Source organism: Cavia porcellus, unplaced genomic scaffold (assembly GCF_034190915.1).
Source record: "Cavia porcellus strain 051 isolate PalLab524CR breed Dunkin Hartley unplaced genomic scaffold, mCavPor4.1 scaffold_30, whole genome shotgun sequence".
In the NCBI taxonomy this organism is placed as follows: domain Eukaryota; kingdom Metazoa; phylum Chordata; class Mammalia; order Rodentia; family Caviidae; genus Cavia; species Cavia porcellus.
Genome location: NW_026947513.1, coordinates 43,359,621 through 43,387,305, shown reverse-complemented (window position 1 = coordinate 43,387,305; position 27,685 = coordinate 43,359,621). Strand labels below are relative to the sequence as shown.

The 27,685-nt window shown below is 37.2% G+C and overlaps 1 protein-coding gene across 5 annotated transcripts in view; it reads left to right on the top strand.

Moving 5' to 3' along the window:
• Positions 1–27,685, top strand: part of LOC100722230 (transmembrane protease serine 11E) — a 92,428-nt gene that overhangs the window by 22,932 nt on the left and 41,811 nt on the right. Inside the window, exons 2-6 of one of the 5 annotated variants that reach the window (XM_063240550.1) lie at positions 2,200–2,314; positions 3,958–4,144; positions 7,461–7,638; positions 19,777–19,864; positions 25,605–25,782. In XM_063240550.1, the coding sequence (XP_063096620.1) occupies positions 25,775–25,782 (8 nt within the window). In that variant the 5' untranslated portion in view covers positions 2,200–2,314; positions 3,958–4,144; positions 7,461–7,638; positions 19,777–19,864; positions 25,605–25,774. Of the gene's footprint in view, positions 1–2,199; positions 2,315–3,957; positions 4,145–7,460; positions 25,783–27,685 lie in introns of all 5 variants that reach the window. The other 4 variants (XM_013145843.2, XM_063240551.1, XM_063240548.1 and 1 more) reach the window with 4 other exon arrangements.

Here is a 27,685-nt window from a genome sequence, read left to right as displayed (position 1 = left end):
ACCTCAGAATAATAGCATCTAGACTGCACCAGCACAGAGAAAATATTGACAGAACATTAAAATGAGAATTTTATATCAAATTAAATATAAGGCTAAAATAAGATTATGAGGCACACAAAGCCTTGGAAAGCTGACGTTAAAAAATCCTATTGGAAAATACTTTGGAAGAAACTATGAGCAAGAAAAGGAAAGAATCCAGGAGGTAACAGAGAGATGTAGAAGTGTGTAGGCAGTGAAGCTCTGCACTGTGTTTAAATCAAGACCTGCCACTGTACATTTCATACAGCTTCAGAGAAAGAGAATGGAACACTTACTTCATCCTGGAGGCTTCATGTATATTTTATCTATTGGAGAAAAATTGGCCCCAAACCCTCCTGTATCAATTTACAACACAGTCTACATGCGAATAAGCAGTATTTTCTGACATCAGGGTGATATTTAAAATACATTAACGGCTAGCACAGCACCAATGACACCAGTTTCCAACCAGAACAGGTTCTAGTGGTGTGCTGCCATGGGTCAGTGAATGAAGTCCCTCCAGTGAACATAATCATTACTGCAGAGATGTACTAATACTAAATTCAAAAAGAGAAATAACAAATGGACTTTAAAACAGAGGACATAGCAGAGAGTGTCTAGACACTCACCTGTCTTGTTTTTACTTCTTGGGCATATAGGAATGCTATAGTTCAAAGCATCTGTTACAGTTAGGTCATTTAGCTTGAAGCCATATGGCCGGGAAACAGAGTGTAGAATATTTGTATCATTTGCAGAATTGGACTTTTCTACTGGCACAACTGTAAACAAAAGATTCTGGAAGAGCAGAACTTCTCTGAGTCAACATTGAGAGAGAGCTGCTAAGTAGAGCTGTCAGACCAACTTTGGCCTGTGACTTTGTTAAGCCATTGGAGTTTGAGGATGATTATTCACAGGAAGTAGCAAGTCTCACCATGGCAAATACAACTCTCATATTCAAAGATAGGATACAGAATCAATTGCATATCTTTAATACAGCTCTATGTGATTAATAATACTTTTTTTTTTCTTTTTGTCTATTTGAGACAGGATCTCACTACGCAGTTCAGGCTGGCCTTGAGCTCACTTTGTAGCCCAGGCTGGTCTCAAATTTGCAAACCATTCTCCTGCCTCAGCCTCCCAAGTGCTGGGATTACAGAAGTGCGCCACCATACCTGGCTTTTAGTAATCCTCTTAAAGTCTGCATTTTATCTTTTCAAATATTGGAAAATAAAAAGAATCGTATGAAAAAGAATGTTTGATACCAGAACATAGTCTTTGCATAAACAGGATCACTAATGAAGAAACAGAGAGAAAATAGAAATGGATAGTTCTTCAAAAGAGAATAAAAACCAAACACAGTAAGGGAGAGATAAAAAAGCATTCAACAGTGACTCCTCGTTCAACAGGAAAAAATGTAGAAGAAAAGGATAAAGTTGTAGCAAGTCTTAAAGATAAAAATTACATGCTACCTTCAGAGCATCTTACCTGAAAAATACCCCCTGCCGGGTCACACCGCAGGGATTGGGGTGCTCAGAGTTCCTTATCTAAAGGCTTGGAAAAAAATATCAGTATAGAAGGGTAATAGTTAAGGGATGGTTTGAAAATGTAAGTGCTTCCAAAGAAGAAATTAGCATGTAAGATAATAAAAACCTGATTTTAAGAGAAGTGCATTTTGGAAAACTTTAAAGGAGAAACACATTTTTGAAGTAGGGTGGGGATCAGATATACTGACTTTTTGAACTTTAAGTTTCCTACTTAAAAAAACCATATTTTTCAGCATTTCATGCCCTTCCCTTTGACAAAATGTATCCTCTTCATAAGGATCTACACTCATTCCTTTAATTTATACTTATTGATTATCTCTAGTGTGGAGAGCATTCAAAGTGCACTGTATGCAATGTGCATGAAAAGAATAGTCCTTAAGGATTTTGTTATTTATCTCAATAGTTCTTTCACTCTCTTTCAACTGAATGGAACAATTAGTACAGTGGTCACAAACAGGAACTCAAAACCAGATTATCAGGTTCAAATATTATTCAATTTAGTAGGTGTGTGACTTTGGAAAAGTTATTCAACATGGAGATAGAAAAACAAAATTCCTCACGGAGTTAATTTGAAGTTAACTTTTCTAAGGAAACTGTAAAAGTGCATATTACAGAGTAAGCACTACATGTATTGTAGGAGAAGAATCTGTAAGGTGCTCTGAAAAGAGAGAAGAAAGTGGCATTTTACTATTCAGGAACGGGAAGGGCCTCAGAAGAATGGGACTTTGCAGACCAAGGACAAGAGGCAGTAGGTAAGTATTAAGTCATGTTTGAGGCATACTAGGTTAAATATCACATGGTTTTTCTTATATGAGACAAATAGAGGAAGAATCAGCACGAAATACAAAATACATAAATTGGAAGTAGGGAGAAGTTTTAATATTTCCCCAAATCACATACTTCACTATTTAAGAATTATTTTCATATACATATTAATTTGTTTTATTCATGCTATTAGTTTAACTTAATTCATTGAAAAGAAAGTTTGTTTTATTATCTCTTTGCTTCTTCTTTGTAAAAAATCTTTTGGTCTGTGTCTTGTACTTTAAGCAACTACTCTGAAGTTAATAATACATAACACATTAACTACTGTTATTTTCTATTATTACTTTGTTATGAAATTTTGTTTTTTTATAAAATAAAAAAATAATATTTGAGTTATTTAAAAAGTCTTTTAGGGGACCAAAAGATGAAGGGAAGAGAGAGAAAGCAGGGGAAGAGGAAATAAAAATATTAAGATATGTTATATCATGTACCAAACTCCCATTGAATGTAATCATTATTTACTGCACTCACCCAGGTATGGAAGCACACATCTGGAATCCCTGCCCTCAGTAGGTTGAGGCAGGAGAATTGTGAGTTTGAGGGAAGACTGGGCTACATAAAGGAGTTCAAGGCCAGCCTCCACTACATAGTGAGGCCCTACCTCAAGCAAAACAGAAAAATAAAAAACCTAAGAATTTTTTTAAAATGGCATTGAGATGGGCAGACAGTGGAGGGAAGGAAAGGAAAGGGAATAGAAAAGGAATTGACATGTTTAGTTAATTTTATCATTGCTGAAACAAAATACCTGACACCCACAGATGGAGGAGGAAAACTTTATTTTGGTTCATTGTCTGTAGAAGTTTTAGACTGTAGTCAACTGACTGCATAGCAAATGGACATGGCACAGGGTCTTGGCAGAAGAGAGTCCACAGACAGAAAGCAGCAAGCAACCCTGCCACTTGATTTTGTCCAACTCAGCTACAAGCCTTTTAGGCCTAAAAGTTGGGAATCAAATTTTAGAAAATCCATTCAGCCACACCTAGAATTCTAATGTAGTGGGCTAATTCTGTACTACACACCCTAGATAATCTCCAGTTGCTTCCAAAAAGCCCCAGCTCTGAGCACAAGAAGCTTTGAGGGACAACTAGACACAAGCCTTAACAGATGTTGTGTATGTATACCTACTTCCTAAAGGAATATGAATGTTAAGTACTACACACATGTAAAAGATTTTTTTTTTTAAAGAAGGGTATGGTATAGAGGAATCCTTGAGTGTGAATTCGTCATTCAGAGTACTGAAAGGTTTTTGCCCCAGATGGGACACTGTAGCCAGTGGGAGGCTGGGAGGTGGAACCAAGAGGCTCTATCTTGAGGTCACCTTTCCCGCCCCTAGGCAATTTACCTGTGGCGTGAAATGAATACCAATGGGCTACCTGTGCATCACTAATGCCCCTTAGGCACCACCCCAAGCCTAAGCTACATGTATGACCCCACACCACATGTCTGGCGGAGAGAATGCCAGACCACAGAGGTCATGGAGTCTCTCTCCACATTCTTAAAATAAAGGCTGCTTTTATTTCATACTTCTTATCATTTAGCCACTTTTATTTTATACTTCTTATCTTTTTAGCCGCACGGAAAGTTCTATCAGATGGTTCCCTGACCAGGAAAGGCAGATGAGAGACTGCTGGTGAGTCCCCTGCCATTCATGGACCAGACTGCATACTGGATTAATTCCTCACTTCTCAACACGTGGGAGCTGCTAAACTTGTCGATGCTGGTTTGCAAACAACACTGATCTAATTCATTTACCACAGGTGAGCAAACTCCGGAGATTACTTGGCACTGGGCCAGCCCCTACGTGGGTTTTCTTTGCATTCCCTGGACTCGAGTGGTACTCTCATGTCCTTAGATAGCCCCGAGGCAGAGCCTTTAAGCTCTCACGTCCTTTAGAGCCTTTAAGCTCTCACGGCAGGGTCCTTACTGTAATCCACAGGAACTCTACTTGTCTTTGGTGATGGCCAAAAATCACGAGCTTTGAAACCCATAACTGATTACCATTCAGTCTAAAAGGTTAAGGTGATGATCTGACCTGGTTAGGCCACAGTCCGTTGCCTCACCTGACTGTGACTCCATGGGCCAGGCCCTACACTGGATTTTATCTTGGGGACCACTTCCTGTCCCCCCAAAAAACCATACCTATTTATAGTTTATCACACTGATGACAAGTTTATAAAAACTCTTCAAAACTGTCTATCTTTGGGCCTTTGTTTTAAGAATGTGTCCTCTCCTTCTGCTCCCCCAGGATCCTTCCACCTCCCCACACTTAGGAGATAACATAGCATCTTTCTTTACAGCCTTTCAAAGTTTTCTCAGAGTCCTTCTTTCCTCCCTGGTGACCTGCCTTTCCCACCGGGATGGGGGAGGTGCACCCAGACAGTGTTGGGGGAAATACCCGCACACTGCTCTGGGCCTTCAAGCCACGCCCCAGCTCTGCACCCCGCCCGCCCTGCGTGCCCTGCCTACTCTACATGGGCACTCCGCCCACCCTCTGTGTTCCGCTCCGCCCTGTGAGCTCCTCGGGTCTCCTGAGCAGTCCCAGCCCCTGCCCCCGAGTGCAAGCGCTGCTCTGAGCTCAAACACAGACAAGTGGTGCTCGGAGAATGAGACAATAGGATGCTATGGGAAAAAGGACCAAATTTTGTTTCAAGGGATCTCTTAATTTATTTACAAAAGGGTTCACACCAGCCTTTTTTCCCTTCTCAAACCATTTAATCAAGGTTTATTTGGGTTATAGATTTAAAAAAAAAATGCCTCCACCTAGTTTGCTAGCTGCTCAAAATGTTGCTAAAATTAATTAAATAAACTAGGGTAAAAAGACAATAGACAAGACTTTAACTAATAAATGGGGAAGTGGCCACCTGGTAACTTTACCAGCCTTGTTAATCAATTAAAGCGTTCAATAATCTCCATAACCTTATGTGAGACACCTCAACTAAAGTTCATATGACTAAGACAGTTCATTGTTGCTTTCAAATATAAAATTGGGATTGTTTCTGCTGCCTTTTTCTTGTGTTCCAGCCAAGAGATAGAAATCAGACCAACATGAGTAAACCAGTCAAATAATAATTTTAAACAAAAATTTATGTAATGTATGATGACAAATGTTTTCTTTCAGATCCAGACATACACTTAGAGATGTTTCACAAATTTCTTCAGCATTCAAATGTTAAAATACTCATGGTTGATAGCTTTTTAATGTTCTATGTTAATCTTACTGCCTATATTGTACTGTACTGTTAATCTTCTAGATGTTTAACAACTGAAATTAAGAGGTAATTATAAATTCCTTTTAGATTCCTTTTGCTGAAAATCACTAGGTCTTTTCCAGAAAAAAGGCTATATGATGCATGCAAAACAACTAGACCAACACTGGGGTAGAAGCCAGGCTTGAGCCTTTTCCAGCCTGTCTGCCTGCCCTGGCTCAACCCTCTGCTGAGCCATAATTAACTATATTCAGCTGACATTAAATGACACCATAGCTGATCTCTTTCCTAAATAAAAATAATAAAACAGGCCATCCTCCAAAAATCAGATGGCATTAGACTTTTTAATAACATAAAGAAATACTTATATATGACATAAATGACATGTCAGTTCCTAAAATTCCCTGGACCTTGTCCTCCTTATGGGAATTAATTCTATAGATAGCTTCTACTGTGAACCAGATCCCAAGACAAAAGGCTAAACTTGGCCCTCAAACCCCACAGAGACCTTCTTAATATCTTTTATCAGTGACACTTGGAATTCTGAGACAGGTAAACCAACACAATGTGAAGCTGCCTAAGCCCCATGGACCATACCTCAAGTGCAGCAGAAGGACATTGGGCAAGAGAGTGCCCCATCCTGGCGTTCCTTTGAGACCTTACCACAGGGCTACTAGACTTTCCTAGCCACCAGAGAGTGGGTAAGCCATCCTAACTTCCTCACAGGAAATGCCAACACTTCCAGATTCATCGCTGACAGATCTGCTTCAACTTGCTGCTAAAGACTGATGGGGCTCAGGGCCCACAGCCCCCATTAAGGTGTCCTTCTCAGAGTCCCAAGTCCCATTAGAGATCTCAGGCCAGACATTCTCTATACTTGTGGACATGGGGCCATGTATAGGGTTCTTCCTGAGCTTTCAGGCTGCTATATTAAGTCCTCAGTCTCTCTAGGGAGTACTGATGGCCAACCTATGCAGCTATACAGACAGGGCCTATTTCGTGCAGGTTCCAGACTGCTTCTTCCCAATCCATCCAGTGGTGCCAAAGCCTCCCTCCCCCCTCACTTTACAGTCCTAAATCTTAAAAATGCCTTTTTATTCCTTTGTGTTTATGCAGACTGACCCAGGCACTCTGAGGCCTCAACAGCTTACACCTGTTATCTCTAATAAACCCTCTCCTCAGGGATACATAGCACCCCTTCCTTTCCTATTCATCAGTTTCTCAGACACAACCCTAGTCAAGACTGACAGATAAATTTTACCTTCTTGCCTTTGTTTATACTTTTTCAGGATATATAAAAGCCTTTCCCACAACCAGGGAGACTGCTGATATACTTACTAATGTCCTGTTACAGCAAGTCATGCCAAGGACTGCAACCAAATTAGAGCAGCCCATACCTGGCCTTCTTGGCAACCTCAACAGTGGTCAAAGTTGCTGGACTGCCATCCTGGTTCACATCACTCAGGCTAAGTGGTGCCCTCCCAGCCCTAGATCTGACCATCCTTTTGCCCACTCATCTCCACCTCACCAAGGCCTCAACTCTCAGGCTGTCATGTTTTATTATCGAATTTCTTTCCTAATTTCTTATCCTTTTTACAGCAGGATTCTCAACAGTCTTTCCTAAAGATTCCCACATCATGCATACCAGACACAAGTCTTACCAACCTACCCTCTTAACTTTTACCCTTTTAGATGGGGGAATAAGCACCTCTTATAACCTCACACTTATTTTTCAGAATTCTACCTCAACATGATCCTGATAAAATGACATATCCAAATCAAAGGCATCTATCCTTCTACCTCACCTGGGTGCTTAAATATGATAGTGGCCACCACCTCATAACACCTTGTCTCTTTGTTTTTCCAGTCTAATGTATGGGCATTCACCAGTGATAAAGTTGTCCTGGTTAAAAAACCTGGCACCAGCTTCTACATGGGCATGAACCGTCATCCTGTCGGCACTCCTAAACCCCAGTACAGCGCCCCCTTTCAGCAATAAATAGTAAAAGAAAGAAAATCTTCACGCTTTTTCTAATAATCAAAAGGTAGGAATGAAAGGTTTTTGCCCCAGATGGGACACTGTAGCCAGTGGGAGGCTGGGAGGCAGAACCAAGGGGCTCTTGGTTCCTTTTCCCGCCCCTAGGCAATTTACCTGTGGCGTAAAATGAATACCAGTGGGCTACCTGTGCATCACTAATGCCCCTTAGGCACCACCCCAAACCTAAGCTACATGTATGCCCCCACATCACGTGTCTGGCGGAGAGAATGCCAGACTCCAGAGGGCATGGAGTCTCTCTCCACATTCTTAAAATAAAGGCCGCTTTTATTTCATACTTCTTATCTTTTAGCCATTTTTATTTTATACTTCTTATCTTTTTAGCCATGCCGAAAATTCTGTCAGATGGTTCCCTTCCACACCGAAAATTCTATCAAGTACTATAGTTACTCTGTCCTTTGTATTTGTGCTGGGACAAGACATGGGGGAACGGGTGTCTTATACAAATGCTTAGATCTAAACTAGATGCAGCTCTGCTCTCTTTTATTTAATGGTCACAATATAGTCAAGAAAGCTAGTTTTTTTTTTTTTGCTTGTCCTCTATACTCTCTGTTTTCTTAATTACATCTCATAATTGTTATGCTGTCAAGTATGTTAGTTATACACTTGGTATAAGACTTATAGTGTGAATAGTTGTATTGCTTTACTTTAAACCCTTATTATTACGAAGAAGAAGATTGACTTTGCCAGAAATAGTTTCTCCATGTTGCTGGTTTTAAATTTGTTCACTCTAGCTGGTTCTGGTAGTGCACACTTGTTATCCCACCACTCGGGAAGTTGAGGCAGGAGGATTGTTGTGAGTTTGAGACCAGCCTGGACTGAAAAGTGAGCTCAAGGCCAGTCTGAACCACATAGTAAGACCCTGTCTTGAAAAGGCAAAAAAACAAAAACATAAATTTGTTCACTCTAGTAAAATAAAACAATGGCTTCTCAAATGAAGGTCTCATGGTAGTCTCTTAGAAACAGGTCGGTGACACTACCTTGACAACAGGAGATAAGATGTTCAAATCACATTTTATATGTTTAGTTTAACCATCTGGCTAAGTTCATGGAAAAACTTCAGTACCCTCTGTGACATTTTCCCAGGTAAACAATTAAAGAATTTATCAACAAACTGAAAAAAAGTGACTGTCTTTTGCTGGGTAAATGAGATTCTTTGGCTTTTGAGAATAACAAACTATTAATTTGTCACTTTAATTCCTGAAAACATTCAAATTTTCAGACTTTACTGTATATGAGTATGCCAGCATTTGGAAGACTAAACATTAAAAGAAGAAAAGCCAAAGAGGAAGATTAGCTTTCCAGTCTTTGCAACCAAAGTGCGACACTTTTTAAAAAAATATTTTTCATTTTGTTCTATTGTTATTTTTATTAAAAATGCATAATTGTACATACTTACATAGTACAACTCATGCCTTTTATATACTATTGGAAGTTCTGGTAATTTACAACAGAGTAGATTACTGTAGCTAGCTGAGTACATGACTGTAGCTAATAATATTTTGGATACTCCCAGCATCAGCATTTTCAAAAGCTTTTTAAAAAGTGCTGTTGTGATTGATAAGATTGAGAGGCAAAATCCTAGAGAAATTATTCAGATGACCACAGTTAGGATGTGTGTTGCCATAATCTCCCGACATGGTGCTGTCAACTTCAGATCTCAGAACAAAAGCAAATTGAGTTATTACAGTTATTGTCTAATCTGTCTGTTTTGATGTTTGTCCTCATGTAGAACAGAGCATAGGAGAATAGTCATTATCATTTTTAAAACTTCAAGTAAAATTAAAATCTATCCTCTCTCCTCTCCTACTTCCTTTCTTTTTTAACCTTTTCTTTTCTTTCTGAGATACCATCTCACTCACATGTAGTCCAGCCCAGTCTTGCATTCCCTATGGAGTCCAGGCTGGTCTCACAGAGCCTCCAGCTGGCAAAGATTCCTGGCATGCTCATTCATAGCACAGCAGCTCAGTGAGTATAAATGCAGTGAATTTATCTCCCAGATGTGGCAGAGTACCTGTCTTCATTGTTGCCATGGCGTTTTGTTTTTTGTTTTGGGGTTTTTTTTTTTCCTGTTGATTCATTGTTTTTATAGCATACTTAACCTTGCTACGGTTGTATGCTAGATTCCATCTTTATGTGTTCCATACCACTGAGGCTATAAAAATTAACAATATCCTAAAGAAGGTTATTTCCAAAATAAAACAGTGATTATTTTATCTTTTTCTATATGTATATTTATTATACAAACTTGGAAACACTTAAAATGGAAAAAAACATTTTTATGAAAAAATCCTATTTTGTTTGAAATAAAACAAAAGCATTAACCTAGAAATAGTAAATATTTATTGCAGAAATTTCAGACAATATTGAGAATCCAGGTAAATAGAGACAGATGATGGTGTAAGAGGAGCTCATTGAGCTGAGGGCATGAATGATCATTTTTGAGGATGATAACCCTTTTGTACTTTGATTGATTATCATTTTGGTACTATAACTTCTACTATTTTGAACACTTAGAAGTTTTAAGGTCTATTCATATGATTACACCACAGATTAGCAAAGTATTTTTTTATTCCTGTGCTGCTTCAGTATGACTCGGTACCTAAATAATATTCCACATTTTTGATGCTCCATGAAATCACTAGGACTGAGTTATTTCTCAGATGCACATAAGAGGGCACCAATGATCAGAAAAAAGAACTGTTTTCTCCAAGTTTATCCACCTAGGAAAACTAACACAAAAGAGAAATTGTCAGACTGTTAGATGTATCAATCTCTTAATTTTGTTTTTCTTCCTTTGTCTTTTATTCTTAGAAATCTCTTTCTTTTAGATATAAAAGATACCAACTCATTTTTTTCCAGTTGTTTGCAGTGTTTATTTGTATATTGTTAAATAACTAAAGACATCTGGGATACGTGTTGTTGAAATGAATTAGCAGCTTTTTTCTTAGGGGATAATTTGATGAAATAATTCAAAATTTATATGTAGAAATAAACACTGATAAAAGCTGAGAAGTATTTGACAAGAAAAATAGCACTGGAGCAGGGAGATTGTACCTCTAAATTTTTTAATGATAATTATTTAATAGTTAGCACTGAGCTGTTTCAAGGAAGATCAGTTCTGTTCAGTGTAAAGAGATATTTAAAATAACATGAAAAATTCCTTTTTCTCAGAGCAACTTAATTTACTAATGTGGGATCTGGTAACTTTTCCGATTTAATGTTACAATTTTAAAAACAAAAATGCAAGCCAAATTTTTCTAATTCTAAAAATTTCTTAGTGCCTATGAATTTTACATGTTAAGTTTCACTGTCTAGAATACATGTTGATGATTATCATTCCCCAGTTACCCTCCCTTGCCACTGACCCCCTTTTACTGAGGGTCTCCCTTCTACTTTCCCTGTAATCCCAGCACTTGGGAGGCTGAGGCAGGAGGATCATTGTGAGTTCAAGACCAACCTAGGCTACAAAGTGAGCTCAAGGCCAGCCTGAACTGAGACCCTACCTCAAAAAGACAAGAATTAAAAATTAAAAAAAAATGCAACACTTGTCTTTCTGGGTCTGGCTTAACATCATGATCTCCAGTATCATCCATTTTTCTGCAGACAACAAAATTTTAATCTTTGTGGCAGATTAACAGTCTGTTGCGTATACATACCACATTGTCTTTATTCATTCACATGTTTTGGGGCACCTTGCTAACAGCGAATTGTGTCCAGTAAACATGGGTATGCAATTGTCTCTATAGTTGACTGACTTTTATCAATTAAGAAATAGTAGAGTTAGATCATATGGTACTTGTATTCTTAATTTTTTGAGAAACGCACTCATTTCCATAGAGCTGCACATTTCCACCAGCACTAAATAATAGTTCCTTTTTTCCTGCATCCTTGCCAGCACTTACTATTTTTGTATTCTTTGATGATGATTATTCTAACTGGGGTGAGATACAATCTGAATGTAGTTTTGATTTTCTTGGTGGCTGAGGATATTGAACATTTTTTTCATATACTTTTGGCTATTGGTACTGCTTCTGAAAAATGTGTGTTCATTTTGCTCATACATGATTGGGCTATTTGATTTTTGGTGCTAAGTTTCTGGAGTTCTTTTTAATCTTTGCTTGGGAGACTAGCTGGCAGAGGGTTTTTTCCCATCCTATAGGCTATCTTTTCACATGTCAGAAACATTTTAGTTTGAAGGAATCCCGTTTGTTGATTCTTGCTACTACTTCCTGTGTTATTAGATTTTGCCTGGGCCTGTTATTAGTACAGTTGGGAACCGTGGAACTGAGGACATCATTTCCCTTGCATCCATTTAGTTCTAAACTTCACTCTAGAATCAGTCCACCTTCCATTGTCCTAAAAGAGGTAGAAAATAATGTAACAAAATCCAGAAGATCTGTGCTGCTCTAAGTAAGAGCACATGTGTGTTGGTTCTCCTAACCTGACCTTCAGATACCCTACTCAAACATCCTTAAGTGTCCATAAATATGTACTATCAAGTGTGTGGTTAAGATCATAGTGAATTCTGAATCAAACACGTGTGTCGAGAGCCCCTGAGATAACATAGTACCTTGTTGAACATTCCTGTCCATCACACCTAGACACTCAGGAGAATGCTCCAGGCTGAGGTGCCCCGCCTTTAAGTTCCAAAAGTCTGGCTGCTCAGTGGATGCTCCCATATGCTGTGATTGGGGTGTAGTGCTCTTACTTTTCTGTTATCCTGACACCATTTTTCTGTCTGTGCTTTATCTTTTGTTGACACACTTGCCCAAGCACAACTTTCTGTGGTCCTCGATAAAACTAGCTGCCTGCCACTTTACCCTGTTGTACGCTCGCAGTTCCTTCCTCATCATACTCACGGCCTGGACTGCATTTGCCCATCCGCAGTAACGCTGTGCTTCCCAGCCTTTCCCCTTTGTTTTCTTCTGGTAGTTTCAAGGCTTCAGACTTCATATTTAAGTCTTCAGTCCATTTTAAATTGATTTTTTTTTTTGGTACTGGGGCTCAGTACACAACCTTGTGCTTGCCAGGCAGGTGCTTGTGCTGCTAAGCTAAATCTCCGGCCCTTTGAATTGATTTTTGTATTGGGTAAGATGTAAAAATCCAATTTCAGTCATCTGTACTTGGATATCCAGTTTTCCCAGCACCATTTTTGAAGGCAGCTGTCTTTTAAGCATACAAGTTTAAGTTTGTTCATAACCAAATGGCTGGTTGTGCAGGTTTGTTTCTGTGTCCTCTATTTTTGTTTCACTGTTGTGTGTGTCTTTTTATGCCTGTATCATGCTGTTTTTTTTTTTTTTTTTTTTTGGTCTTTTTCATTTTTATCGGTACCGGGGATCAAACTCACAACTGCCTGCTTGCAAGGCAGGTGCTTATGCCGCTGAGCTAAATCCCAGCCCCTATCATGCTGTTTTTGTTACCATGGCTTTGTTGTATATGAAATCGGGCATCATGATGCTTCCACCCTTGCTTTTCTTGTGTAGAATTGCTTTAGCTATTCTGTGTATTACGTGCTTCCATATGAATTTTAGAATCACTTTTCCTAGTTCTGTGAAGAATGTTACTGGAATTTTGGTGGGGTTGTTATTGAATTTGTAGGTTATGTTTAGTGGTATGGCCACTTAACACCATTAATTCTGAAGAATCGTGAACATGTGAGACCTTTTCATCTTCTGATATCTTCTTTGATTTTTCATCAGTTTTCTACAAATTTGATTATAGAGATCTTTCATCTCTTGGTTAGACTGATTCTTATTTCATTTTATTGAAGTTTATTATGGCTTCTATCTAGATGGAGAATTTAGCTGTATTGAGCTCTATTGATTTGCTCCTGCATTTTTGAAGTTATATTTTTAAGTTACTTTCAGTTCTTAAACATTGATAGCAAATCAAGAACAGATTGTATGTTGTACATTCAGAGATTTTATTGTCTGTTTATTTTTAAATAGTGTCCACATTGTTCCTGCCTTGAAGCTATTGCTCTATATTTCAGCTGACTTCTTTTAGCTCCTTTCCTTTGATCTCTTGAATTAAAAAACATTGAAAACTTCTTAGGTATCATGTCATTAAATATATCCTACTTTGGACAAAATGCTTACTGCTGATAAAACAAACTTCCTACAGGTAAAACATTAAAAATTGACAAGCAATATAGAATAATAGAGAAAAAAATGGAAGGAATTAATTTTGTGGTAGAAAAGATCATGGTAGTAGAGAGATGAGAAGCACAGTGCACTCATGTGGAGGGCATGAGGGGAGGAGTGGCAAATGCTAAACCTGGAGAGAGACGGTTGGAGTCAGTTCTCTCCTAGACCTAGCAGTTATGGTAAGGATTGAAAATCTTCCAAAAGCCAATCAATTGAGAATTTTAAAATAGCTCCATGAATGGAATGACTTGATTAATTAATAGTTTGAAGAGGTCACTTTGAGCATAAAAACAGACACACAAACTCCTGGGCGTGGTGGCACATGCCTGGAATCCCAGCACTAAGGAGACTGAAGCAGGAAGATTGCCATAAATTCTTCGATTTGTGATCTGGGTTATATAGTTAGTGAGCTCATGGCCAGCCTGAACTGTATAGCAAGACCCTGCCACAAAAGTAAGAAAAAAGCCCTGTTATTTCTGGGCAAGGAAGTAAATCCAAGGGTGGAGAATGAAGAGATGTTCAGGACCTTTTCTAATGGATTTTTAGGCTTTAAGGTTCACCTTCATATTAATTTACCCAATTGTAGAGGAAGAAGTTCAAAGTTCTCAGGAGAAAGATGGCTAAAAGGAAAACCATTCTATTTGTGTTACAAATTTCGGAATTAGTTTTTAACATTGGAATTCCTTACTCAGGTGAATCTGCTGTAGTCACAACCAATATATGCTAACAAAAAAATTGATGAATTTACAAATTACATGACCTAAAATGTGAAAGCAGCTAGACTAAAAAAAAAAAAACCAGACCAGGAAGGTGAGAATTCTTTATTTTGTGGCTGGAAAGATGATGATCCTTGACATATAAGGAAGATGTATAAACCATCACCTCTTGCCTATGAGTTCTCGAACTATTGATCCATTAACCTAAAATAGCTCTGTTGATCTGGACCTTGCTTGTGCTGGGTCTCTATGAGCAGCAGAAACTTAGTAGTCACACAAGAAATGTCTGTCAAGTTAATAGTTCTTCATGTTAGTCTAAAGAACTGTAACTATAATAGAAAACAATTAGGATTTTAAACTGTGTTGAACACTTATTTAGACTTTTAGGAGTGTTATTCAAAATATATACTGATGTCTGTCTTTAGGAATGTAAAAAAAAAGCTAATTTTAATCTAATCTGGCCACCAAGAAGTAAATATAGAACAATAAGACAAGCACATACTTTTGTTAATTGAAGCACTTTATTTCTATAAACATTGAAAATCCTTAAAGGTTAGAAAAGAGTTCAGCTTTGTTAGTGCTCTGCTACCTGTTAAATTTATTACAAAAATTAGGAAATAGTAGAATCCTTTTTTTGCAATAGACACAAGTAGGAGAGTTAAAAAGAGTAGAGAACACTTTTTTAGCACCTTTGATTGCTCTTGTCTACTTGAACTAAAGAAATGTTACACTTATCCTAAGCCACACCACCCTGGAACTCATCTGGGAGGCCAAACTATAAAAGAAAGCTTGTCATCATCCTCCCCGTCTGTACTTCTGCTCTCTCTCTTTATCTGGGAACTTGTGAAGGGCATTAAGCAGGGATCAGAGAACAACACAGAGCTCCCAGGTATGGAGCAGAGATGCCATACTGTCTTGTGTAAACCAAGGACTTCAGTGGGCTTGACTGTCCAAAGTTTTTGATTTTAGTAATTTCATAGTCACTTAACTTCAATATGACTACAAGGCAACAGAAATTTAAAATTAACTAAAGTTTCAGGATGTAGACCACCCTCTAGTCCTGAGAATAGGGACTCCTCCATTTAAAATGTACTCTTATAATATATCTCTATACCTATAAGGAATACTTTTTGTTGTTGTTGCTTTGGGAAATTGAACTCAGGAACTTACACTGAGCTACATCTCCACCTTTTTTATTTTTTATTTTGAGACAAGAACTCAGTCACTAATTTACCTATGCTGGATTCAAATTTATGATTTTCCTGCCTCAGCCTCCCAAAGTTCTGGAAATATTGGTGTGTGCCACAATGCTTAGCTAGAATAATTTGTATTTAGAGGGGAAATGTAGTTACCTAGGAAGTCTCTCTTCAATACCCCTCTCAGAATTAATCTGGACAAAGGAAATGTTTCCAAGGACCACTGCTCAAGATGCAGACAAATGCATCAAATGCATTTCCTCTACTTGAAGAAAGCAGGTCGTCAACATTTTATACTACATGCTTCTAACAAAAGATTATTTTCCCACTTTTTCTGTCTTTATAAGATACTTTATTGCTCTTATTCTTCTTTTAGTATGCTTTACCCCTCTGAATCCACTCCCCATCCTTCAGTCTTCTCTATACTACTCTCTGCTGGAACACTAATTGGCATGAACATCAATGGATTCTTTTGTCCAAGCTTCTGGTTGGGTTAAACCAATGAGAATGTTATTGTTTCTTTTGCACAATTTGGAAAGAAATAAACTGGCATGCTGCAGCTCCATAAAGTTAGCATCTCTTGGCTTTGAGTGCCAGTGACTGAGCCCAGGATGTTACAGCTCTTATGGCTATGGGCCTTCCTGGCATCTTCTCCAACTTCTCAGCAGATGAGGCTCACAGCCCCAGTCAGCCCACTGTACCACAGGTAGGGATTCTGACTGGGGACAGGCTCTCTCAAGCAAGGCTGTGTTGGAAACTGCTGCAGTACAGGGTGGGGAGGTGGGTAGTGTTCAAGAGGGAGCCCTCCTTGACTGTTCTGAGGAGTGTAATGCATGCTGTTTGGGAAGAGGACAAGAGTGGGCTGGACAACATACAGCTTTCACATTCCCGTTTGAGAACTCAGCAATGACAGAATGCTGATGGTATCATCTGGGGCATTCAAAGTGGAGTCATCACATCATCACGAGCAGTTGCAGGGTGGAGTTTCCTGAGATAGGTCTGTATTTCAAGCCTACCATGGCTGAAGCTAATCTCCTGGAAGAGCTTCAGGGAATCTGCTATAGCTGCACATGTCGTGGTTACAGCTCCTTGGGACTTGGGGTGACATGGCTGCTCGTTTGACAGTCCTACATTTCTATGAAACTGGAGGGACTGATGTCACAAATGATGCTGTTTGGACGTTGTCTCCAAAAGGGACAACTGTATTGCTCATGGCCCATTGAAATGTTAGAATTTGGGGAATACTGGTAATGACCCTTTGCTCCTCCTCAGTCCTTGCTTTCTCAGGCCTCATCTCTGCCTGTCTCAGAGCCAGCAGCAGTCCCTAGAGCAGCTCAGAGCAGGACAGGCTGGAGCAGACTGATGTGGCTTTGGCTCAGCCTTAGTTCCTGTCCATGTGACTGACCAGTGGCGGCCACCAAAATAGTGTAGGGCTGGCAAAAGACACCCTAATCCACCCTTGAGGAGACAATGTGGAGTGAAGGCCAGAGCATGAGCTGTCAGTTGGCTCACACGCTCCGTGCTGTCAGAGGCAAAGAGAAGGGCTGGCCAGTCTTTTACTCCTACCTGGAGAAGGCATGGCAGGATACTAGAAAGAACAGGGCAATGAGAGAGGCTACCTTTTGGTCTGGGTGCTTCCTGTGTCCCTGATCTGAGAGTCCTTGCTCATGTCAAGCCAAACAGGTGCAATAACATTGTAACATAATGAATGACTCATATATTTATTTGTGATGATGTCAGTGTAATCAAACCTACTATGCTTGACAGTTGGATAAAAGCATAATATATAAAATCATATATAATACATAATACTCAGTGATAACAATTGATGACTATATTAATTATAGTATGCTGTGTTATGTCAGTAGCAGCCACATGTATCTTGTGTTTACAGTATTCTTGATTATATCAAATGGCTATTTAAGTGACTGGCCTATACCATATTGCCTTAAATAAGTAACCTCTGATAGTCACACAGTGATAAAAATACTTAATGATTCATTTCTCAAATCATTTCTCTTTATCAGTAACGGAAGCATGACTATTGATACTGGGTTCTGTCCTAAACAGATTCACTCCTGAAATTCCATTCTTGTGGCAATACCATACAACCGCACAGCAATAAACACTGTGTCTGTTAGAAAATGAAAATAATATTTAGCATTATGTAGGCACTTAAAATTAAGTTGTAGACTTGAATATTGATATGGGAAGATGTTTTTCTTTTGGGCTGGTGGAGACTGAACCCAGAGTCTCACACACGTTAGATATGTGCTCTACCACTGAGTTACATCAGCATCCCTGTGACACGTCATTCACTGTATAAACTGTACAGGTCTCAGAATAGTATTTTTTATTCTTTTTAAAAACCTGTATGTAACATTCTTGTATGCATCAGCATAGACTGATTTTATTTCCTTAGTGTTTTAGTATGGAAACTTCTAAATAAGTACAAATATAATGGGAATAATATAATAAACATTAAAATATCCATTATGCAGATTCAACAATTATCAATTTCTGAAAAATCTTGTTTTATGTCTTGGTTCATAATAAGGAAGAAGGGTTGCTTTTAAAGGAAAAACAAATATTCTTTGTCCCTCCTGAAGTCAAATGATGGTACATCACTGGGAAATCATTAAGATTATAAATACGTGTGCCTGCAAGAAGGCACCTGTTCTTCAACCGGCTCCATGACAATCTATTGAAGACCCAGATCCATCTGGGGAGCAGTTATAGTAAAGCACTGTAGTAAATATCTTCCTAAAGGAGTTGGGTATTTTCTGCTTACAGCTAAGCAGCCACTTGTGAATCAAAGACAGCTACACACTTCTAAGTTTAAGGTTTCTAAAGTGCAGGAGTACTAGACCAACTCACGCTAACAGAGTAAGAAGGAACTGTGGTCTACAGTTTGTTCCTAAGAGGAAATAAATTTCTGCTTGTTTCATTCCAGTGTTCTGTGGTTCTTTGAGGGCCCAAAATATAACCTCAGTGATTACCAAGCTGTATTTAAAGCATCAGGGAGGTAAGGAAAGGGGCTAGAGGAGGGAGCAGTCCAATTGGAGAGGGAGTTAGGGGATGGATTGGTATCAGGGCCCAAGTGGCTATGGTTTTTTCCCCTCTGAAGTGTGCTGTGGGGAGCTACTCAGACTGCTTCAAAGCTCAGGGGCACCTAAGAACACCTTAGGATATGATTCCACTGTCTAGTGCAGGTGCACAGTGCAATATAATTATGTAACCATGACGTAGCACAGGTAAACACACATGTGCTGGTTACAGTACTATTAAGAATGTAAACATGAGGTAACAACCTGTATAAGAAAGAATTGTACAATAAAGATACAGGCATCTTTTGCTCTGGCACTCTGCTCTGCTCTATGCTGCCTGCTCTTGCTGATGTCTTGCACACGTGCATTCTTTAAGCTTGGGAATTCACCTGCAGAAATCCCGTGTGGGCCCCCTGAGAAGACTGACAAGCATTCAGTAAGTGGGGTGGCCAGGGTAGTGATGAACCCTATCCATAGAACACAAAGCACATCATCAGTACAATTTATCAATACCAATGTCTGTTGTCAGTGGAAACTGCATGGAACCAAAGACCTAAGTCACATATGCAGATACATAACTGATACTTTAAGCTCTCCTCCACCCATCCTGCCCTTCTTTCAACCCAAAACTGGAAGTGTGGTACTGAGGAGGGGGAGGAATGTCTCAGAGCTAGAACGCATTCCAACTTCTCTACTCCAAGTAGCCTGCATTGGAGTTTATACTGAAAGAAAGGTGATTGTATTTATGTCAGCTTTGCAATTCAAATTTTAAATTGGATAGATTAAATTCCAATAATTAAACTTATTAGAAAATTATGTGGATGTCAAATTTTTTTAAGGAGTACGAGATTTGACAATTACTGTTGGAAATCTTAATGGGAATAGAAAAATACGACCATTTTCTCTTTTTTTTAACCTTTATAAGAATTTTAATAACGAAGAACAATAATATATAGTAAATATTACCTATGACATTTAATTTTTCATTAAAATTTAGCGTCTTCTTAACTTTGAAATAGTAACTGAGGAACCAGAAGTGGCTATCTGAGACCTGGCCATGTTGGGATTTAGGCAGCTGCACAAGAAGGCAGTTTGCCCACCCTCTTGGTAAGTACCCCTGGCGTGGGCTGGGAGGAGAACCAGTCAGCTGTTCCTGTGAGCCTACTGGCACATGGGCAGAGTTCTGAGCATCTCTTGGGAGGATGACCATATGCAATATAGCAAATAACGGGGATTTCCTTCTATGTTCTGTTTGAAGGCAAAGGTTATTTTCACTGTTATGTTTTGTAATGATTATTATGCTGTATTCAATATTCTCCTTCAACTGGTTTTACAATGGTCTGTTATTGGTTTGATTTCTCTATACCTAATTGACTGGACAATGATTGTGAAGATTATGAGATATACTATAGAACCTATTACTACTGTCCCAGTATCCTGCTGTGAAGTTCTGTACCAATGTTACTACATTGTCTCAATTGGCTTTGTTTTATATTATTCTGTTGTATTTTTACTACATTCTAAATTAAAAAAAGACATAGTAACTGAATTTCAGTTAAATCTTAAGAAATGTTATTATAAACATAACAACTCAGTGCCATTCCCAAGATTTCTCTCCTCTAGAAGAAAAATTACTGGGCCTTGCTGATCAAAACTCAAAAACATGTATACCATAGCACACAGATTTGAGGCACATTTATCACCCACAAAATTACATGAGAAATTCCAGTTAAAGTTGACAACTTAAACTAGTTTCAAAGTGTTCTACGAAAAAAGAAACAAAAATTTTGTTTGTTTTTAGGCAATTAAAATAAACAGTCCATTTTGCGTACTTGACATTACAAAGAATGAAAACCAAATATATGATTATCATTCCATAACTGTTCTATTTTGCTCTTTCATTCTGAGAATGCTGTCTTTTTTAAAGAATCACAGCTAACTGGTCAAATTTATTCTGAAATATGTGTCCATACTTGGCCGGCAGCTTCTCAGTCTACCATGCCAGCTAGCTAGTCTAAACTGTCTCCTGTTAAATATGAACATTTTCCCAGTACTACTTTTAAGTCACGTCTCATTTGTCTTATTCCTTAAGAGTTGCATAGGCTCATTTTAAATATTTTCACCACCTGGAATAAACTACAGAATTCACCAAGAGTAGAAGTACTTTGGTTAATAATCCAAATAGTATGGTCAGAGAAAAAGTAATGTTAAAATATGAATACAGTCCTCACCACTACAAAATGTAACAATTTTTTCTTTAGAAAAAAGCAAGTCCAGAAAGAGGACTCATTCAATAAAGATTGTGATTCTAAACCACAGCAAAAAGAATTTTAGTAACTTACTGATTTTATTTTTCACTCTATAATTTAAAGACATTTAATAAAAATTGTTATCTGATGCAATAACATTTGCAGTATGTAATTTGCAGTATGTAATATTATAGCAATACTGAGGTTAACTGTTAAAGATTTCCAAACTATTTTCATATTAAGTACTTACATCATAACCATCTATACAGAACACTGGTCCAATAACATAACAATAAAGATCAACATCTGGAAATTTATTTCACTCAGTATTCAGAGATAGATGGCTTAACCATGCTTTCCATCATTTTCTGCAGTTAAGTCTTTGTTCATGAGGAAATCTGCTGGCAATTGAATTCTGGTGTTTTCCCAGAAGAATGTTGAAGGCCAACGCTAGACAACATACTACAACATAAGGACTCTCTTTCACTACCAAAATATTCCCAATACTCTAGTTGTGGTATTGTCTAGGAGGCTAGAGGTCAGGGATCGAACGTAAACACAGATGCTTGTAAGCAGCAAAAGTATAGTCTACCGACTCTGGTAATTGAGAATGGCAGACAGGGTGAAACCAGGGCTGATGGAGGGCGGGAGCAGTGTGCACACCCCGCTGTCCTTCTCTCCCTATTCTGTAATACTCTTGTTGAGGTATCCTACACAACAGCCAAAAAGATGAAGCACAGTGCTACAACAAATCTGCGGAGTCACAAGGTACTAACTTAAAGTCACAATTTTATAGGATTTTATTTTATTGTAAAATTTCATCTAGTTTCTCAGTTTTGACAAACTATGGATTTTTTCAACTGCATTTCTGATATAACAAAATAAACTGATGTTCTCTAAATTAACAATAGATAATTTGAACCCTCACACCTTTTCCAGGTATACGAACTCCTATTATCTCCCTTAACCATTCTGTTCCTGGAAAGTTCTTCTGAGAGAATAATATTTTTAGAAATTCATCTAAGAAACATTATATCTCTATCTTTCTTACTGAGTTCTACCTTGGAGTCAAGCTAGACTAGTAAAAGTGTACACATAAAAATAAATCTCCTTTAAAAATTCTGTCATCAACTTCAAATTCAGTTATGCTTGCAGGTGATTTTGAATTTATTATAACAAATAATTACATGAACTCCCCCTTTTTTTTTTTTAGTAAAAACAATTACCAATAGTACTCAATGCATTTCTAAGTGTTATTCTCATATAAGAAATTTCTTCATCAACTTAGTGGCAGAAAAAATATTTACTTAATGTCTTTCTTTTTACTAATGATAGTTGTTCGGTAACTTATGCCAGAAAGTTCAAAACCAAGTTTACATCTTTATCAGGGGAACTGTCTTAAACAAAATGTAGAACATATTTGGATTTTTACTTTTTCTTGAATGTGATCATTACTTTATTAACTTATTGTATACTTTGGAAAAAGGTCTGTTTGTTAAGAGAAGAGTATGGATAAATAAATTTAGATCATGTCACAGTTAATCCTCCAACATGAAGTTGATTCATCTTAGGAGTGTTTCTAAGATTAATTGCAGAAAACCTAGAGTTAAATTGGGTCCAAAAGCATTAAATTCATTCAGTTTAATAATATTAATTCATCCACATTGTATTTCCCCATACATTCAAAAGCAAAAGAATTATTTCAGCATTATTATTGTTAGTTAATTCTAAAAACCTTATCTCTAGTTTTTATTCTGTGCATCATATTTTGTTTAGCCTAGATTTAATGACTGGAAAAGTCATCTCTGTTATCTTCAAGACAGTCATGGCAATTATAGGACATTTTATAGAAGAACAGAGAAAACAAATCACATTTTAATAGGAATGCAAAGCAAATAAAGGGGAAGCAATAGCTGTAGCAACAGCTTGTTCTCCAGAATCAGGTTTATTTTTAATTAAAAGCTTCTGTGGGTTTGAGGACTGACCTCAGGGCCTTACCGCTTGTTAGTCAAGCACTCTACCACCAAGCTTCTCCCCAACTCATAACAGATAGAAGTGTTTCATATCTTCCTCCTGGGGTAGAAATAAAGCTTAATTAGTTATATCACTGCTCTGTTTTCTTTAAACAAATTAAGATGCATGAGTACCTTTAAAACTGTACCTAATGGGAGGAGACAGAGCCACAAATGATGACATCTGTATCTACTCAGACATCTGGTTCATTTAATAGTTTAACAGTATTGTTCCACCTGTAATGTACATTTTCATAAACTAACCAGTAAAAGCATTGCTTTAGTATTAGCAGGATGTTACCCCGGTAATAACTTTGAGGGATTCCATGACTCAGTCATGTTATTACAGTCATCCATGTATTATGAAGTGTAAAAGAACTTGGAATGAGCTAACAGGTGTTTACACAGTAATAAAAATCATCTGGGACTAGCCACACTGCCACAGTGCTTCTGGATCTTGCGGTCATCAAGCGTTCATTGCTGTAAAATTGTTAAATATTGGAAGGACCACACAATAATTTGTTGGATGTTAAAAATGCCTGTGGTAGAGTTGCTATTTCACATGTTATGTGATGTAATATATCTACCGTGAGTTTCCACAAGACTCAAAATCACAATGTATTCAACACATTACTTCTGCAGTTACACAGAATGGTGCAAACAATTGATTCTTGCCTGAAAAGGAGAGTAATTCTGGGAACATATTCTTCATGTTGTGGTTCAGAACAAAAGGATTACAAAAATAACTTCAGAAAAATGGCAGCAAAAATATGAGTATTTGATAAAACAATTCTCTAAGATCTGTTATTTTCCTCTGAGAGATCAATTAATTTTGAAATGATTGGCTTTGCTTTTTTATCCTACAACTCCAAGAATAATTTTAATGAAAGACCTAGATACATGAAATATTCCTCTAGTAGATAATTTATGGTTCATTTCTCCTGTCATTTTTTACATTTCTACTAAAATGTAAGCTATAGCATAAAATTTGTTGACGTACACTGTAATGACTTTTCAGAAGTCTGAATAACAATTTATTATCACATTTTAACATGTTTCAAGTGATATCCATTTCTTCTCTATTTAAATATTCTTAATTTCTGATTTTTTTATTTTTAGAAGAAATAGCCTATCCTGATAGGATTCTTAAAAATTTTCAGGAAAGCAGTCCCATTTTCTGCATCCATATTACTAGCTGTCCCATAAATCTATGTATACAAGACTTTCACGATATATAAACAATTTACTTACTTCAGAATCTTTGTTTCATGAACGAAAAGCCAAAGAGCCATGAGATTTTGTTAAAATGTGTCTGGCAAGTCTCGTTCCAAAAGTTACCTTGAAGAGGAACCTGTTTTCCTTTAACAGCAAATAATAATTAGCATTTTAATAAAATATAAATATCAATAACATAGTATTATTAAGTTGCCTTAACTTTGCATTTGCAAACATTTTAGTTTTAAAGATCATATAAAAGCAACTTAATTTCAAAATCTGAAAGTTTTACTATGTTAATATTATCTATTTTTGGCTTAAGTGTTACTTCACAGGTGAGTAGACAGAAATCTTACATTGTGTACTGAATGAATTTAAACAAACTAGCATGCTATCCTTCAGTGTTCAGTGATGCGTTAACTCTAATATAAACCTTGTATATGCTAGCCCTAAGTATAGTCTGGTATTTAGTCACTGCTAAGAGTAATCCCAATTATTGGCAACCTAATCCCACATTTCATCATGAGTCTCAATTTCTGTACCTATTCAAGTGACCCAGAGACTAAATGGATAGGTAGTGGAATTAAATAGGATTTATTTGTTTTATTTATAGTGAGCTTTCTTTGGGACTGATCATACACATACTCTTCCCTCTCTCCTTTCTACATATATGTTTTACAATCTGTTTATACTAGTCACAGAATTCCTGTCTAGTAAGAATTCACTGCTTCTAAAATGATATGAAATTTTAGTATAATAGGTAAATGTTACCGCATGAAAACAAACATTAGAAACACTCTATGGGGATTAGAGAAGGAAATTTAAAGATTATACTTGACATAACACACAGATATTTGCATGTGAAAATGTTTTTAAAACTATATAAATTATATTTACTTTCTGTAAATAAAACTGAGCTGGCTAATAAATTTTATATGTTAGTATTTGTAAATGACTTTTCTGTTGGAATGATGCCAGTCAGTTTTAAGATACTAATACTTTTCTACTTTCTATTGTATTTTTAGCTTACTTTTAATTAATACCAAAGGAAAACTTTTGATTAACCCATGACACAGTAGAAACCATGTCAGATTAGTTTTAAAAATATTGGTGACAGTCTTTGTGTGATGGTTCACTATATAATTTTTGACTAAGCCATTTAACTTAATTAAATCTCAATTTCACCCTTGGAAACATGAGGAAGCTCAGCAGAATGCCTGAAAATTCTGTCCAGATTTAAACATCTGACCCCTCTAAAATTTCTGCCCTGTGATAATTTTTTATAAAATAACTCTCAAATTCCTTCTCCTTTAAGTGTTTATAAGTTAGTTTTGCTCTTGGCCCCTATAAAATTTGTCTTTGTTCTACTAGGCACACAGACTCTCTACTGTCCTTGCCAAGACTCGTCAGGCTGGTTCTGCTTGGCTCATGGGTGACTTCTTTCTTCACCGGAGTCTAGCCCACAGAGTGGCTGATGGAGTTGAGGGAACCACTTCACTGCACGCTTCCTTCTCCACTGGGCTCTTCCTCGCTGGTCAGCAATGCATCCGTAAGTTCCCTTTTTCTTCCTGCCTGAGAGATCTGGTTTACAGGGGCATAAACTACACCACGGGATGTATAGACCTCCAATTCGTGTATTTCCCTGTTTAACGCAGAAAAATAGTTTTGAGATTTTACATATTATGTGAAGAAATAGACTGCAGTTCTTTCTGTGCTACTATCCCCCGCTGTTCTGTCCCATTCACCCCAATGTTTTCCTAGAGGGATTTTGCAGGGTGTAAAGGTGCAGTATGCAGTATGGGGCAGCTGCCTTTTAGTTTGTTTCAAGAAGTAGAATGTGTTTTTAACTTGGACTTTATTTAATAAAATATTATTTCAGAAGCTCTTCATGAGAAAAATATAAATTTGAAAACATGCAATTCAAAATTGTAGTTAAGAAAGTAGTTTATGTACTGTAAGAAAGTAGTTTAAAATATAAAAATTACAAATATTTTGAAAAAAAACTAATTCAAGAGAACTGTACAACTAAATTATCATAAATTTAAAAAATAAACCCTGTGAAATACTTAATCACAAGATGACGTCTGTGTTGTTCTCTACTGAAATTAGAAATATTAGGGTTTTAGTGTATTAATTTGTATTAAGAATAATTTTATCTTTAGATTGGAATTTACCTACTTTGACGTGTTGGCACATTATTTTTTGTGAATTTATAACTTGAGAGAAAAGTGTTTGAAAAATATAAAACTCCCAGTGTAGTCTGTATTCATAATCTAGTAGGGAAAATAGGTTCTGCCTTTGTCAGACATCTGACATGCTTATTAAGAGGAGTTGAATAGTATTGCATGATATTACAAATTTTGTCAGATTTATCAAGGCTCCCTGCCCTTTGTAAGTTTCTCTATAATTTTTAATAGTTTTGTATCCTACTTTCTTTCCCCTCATTTTCCTTAAGTCTATTACTGTAGAAGATAGTTCTTCAACAAAGCTTTCCCCAAACTCACCATAGTACATAAACAGATTGCAGGCCTTGTCAGTGTTAGAGTTGAGGGACTCTAAATGTGACTTAATGTCTGTACATCTGTAAATAGATGAAGGTAAAATGAATATTCAAATGAAACAAAATGTACAATTTTAATTTTTACTTAACTTTCTCTCAAAGTTAAGTGCCCCACATTAGAGTCAGTGAGTTCTTATTAAAAGTAGACACCCAGGTTACCTCCCAGAAATTTTGATGAGTCTCTGGATGAGACAAGGTTATCTTATTTAAAATATCTATACAAGGTAATTCATGTTCACTCTGAAGTTTGATAAGAGCTGCAAGGGTGTGGATATAAAAAAACAAAGGAACTTGTAAGGTTAAGAGATAGTAAAGCATGAATGAAATCACTCCATTTTTAAAAAGAAGTCACGCTTTTTTTTATTTAAGTTGGGATAATTATATGTTAATGGGAGGAGCTCTCTCCTTAGTCACCTTTCCCTCCAGGGAAAAGTATCATTTGTGCAACATAGTGGTAATTAAGGCAGTGAGGGTATTCTGAAGGCATAGAAACGGAAGGGAGGACACGTATTACCTTGGTGGTTTGTGTCAACAGGGAGGCTGGTCCTATTTATTCTTCAAAAATGTTTTTGTTTACAGAAAAAAATCTCAGTGTAAAATGATATAGCAGTGTTTTCCCCTGAAGTGAGTGTGTAGTGATACTTGGACACTTCCCTGGGGAATAGGCCAAGAGTGGCCAAGATTTGGCACATATTCATTTCTCTTTCTATTGTGATCAGCCTTTCGCCATATAACAACTTCCAGACAGTTTTTGCTGTGTAGTAAGTCCTGTGTGGACTCATTTCATGTAGAGTTCTATAAAGTGCCATTGTATTGAATTTTGATGATGCTTTCAGAGATGTTTATCATTATCATTCCTTTTAAAAGATAAAGTCACTGTGGCTCAGATTAT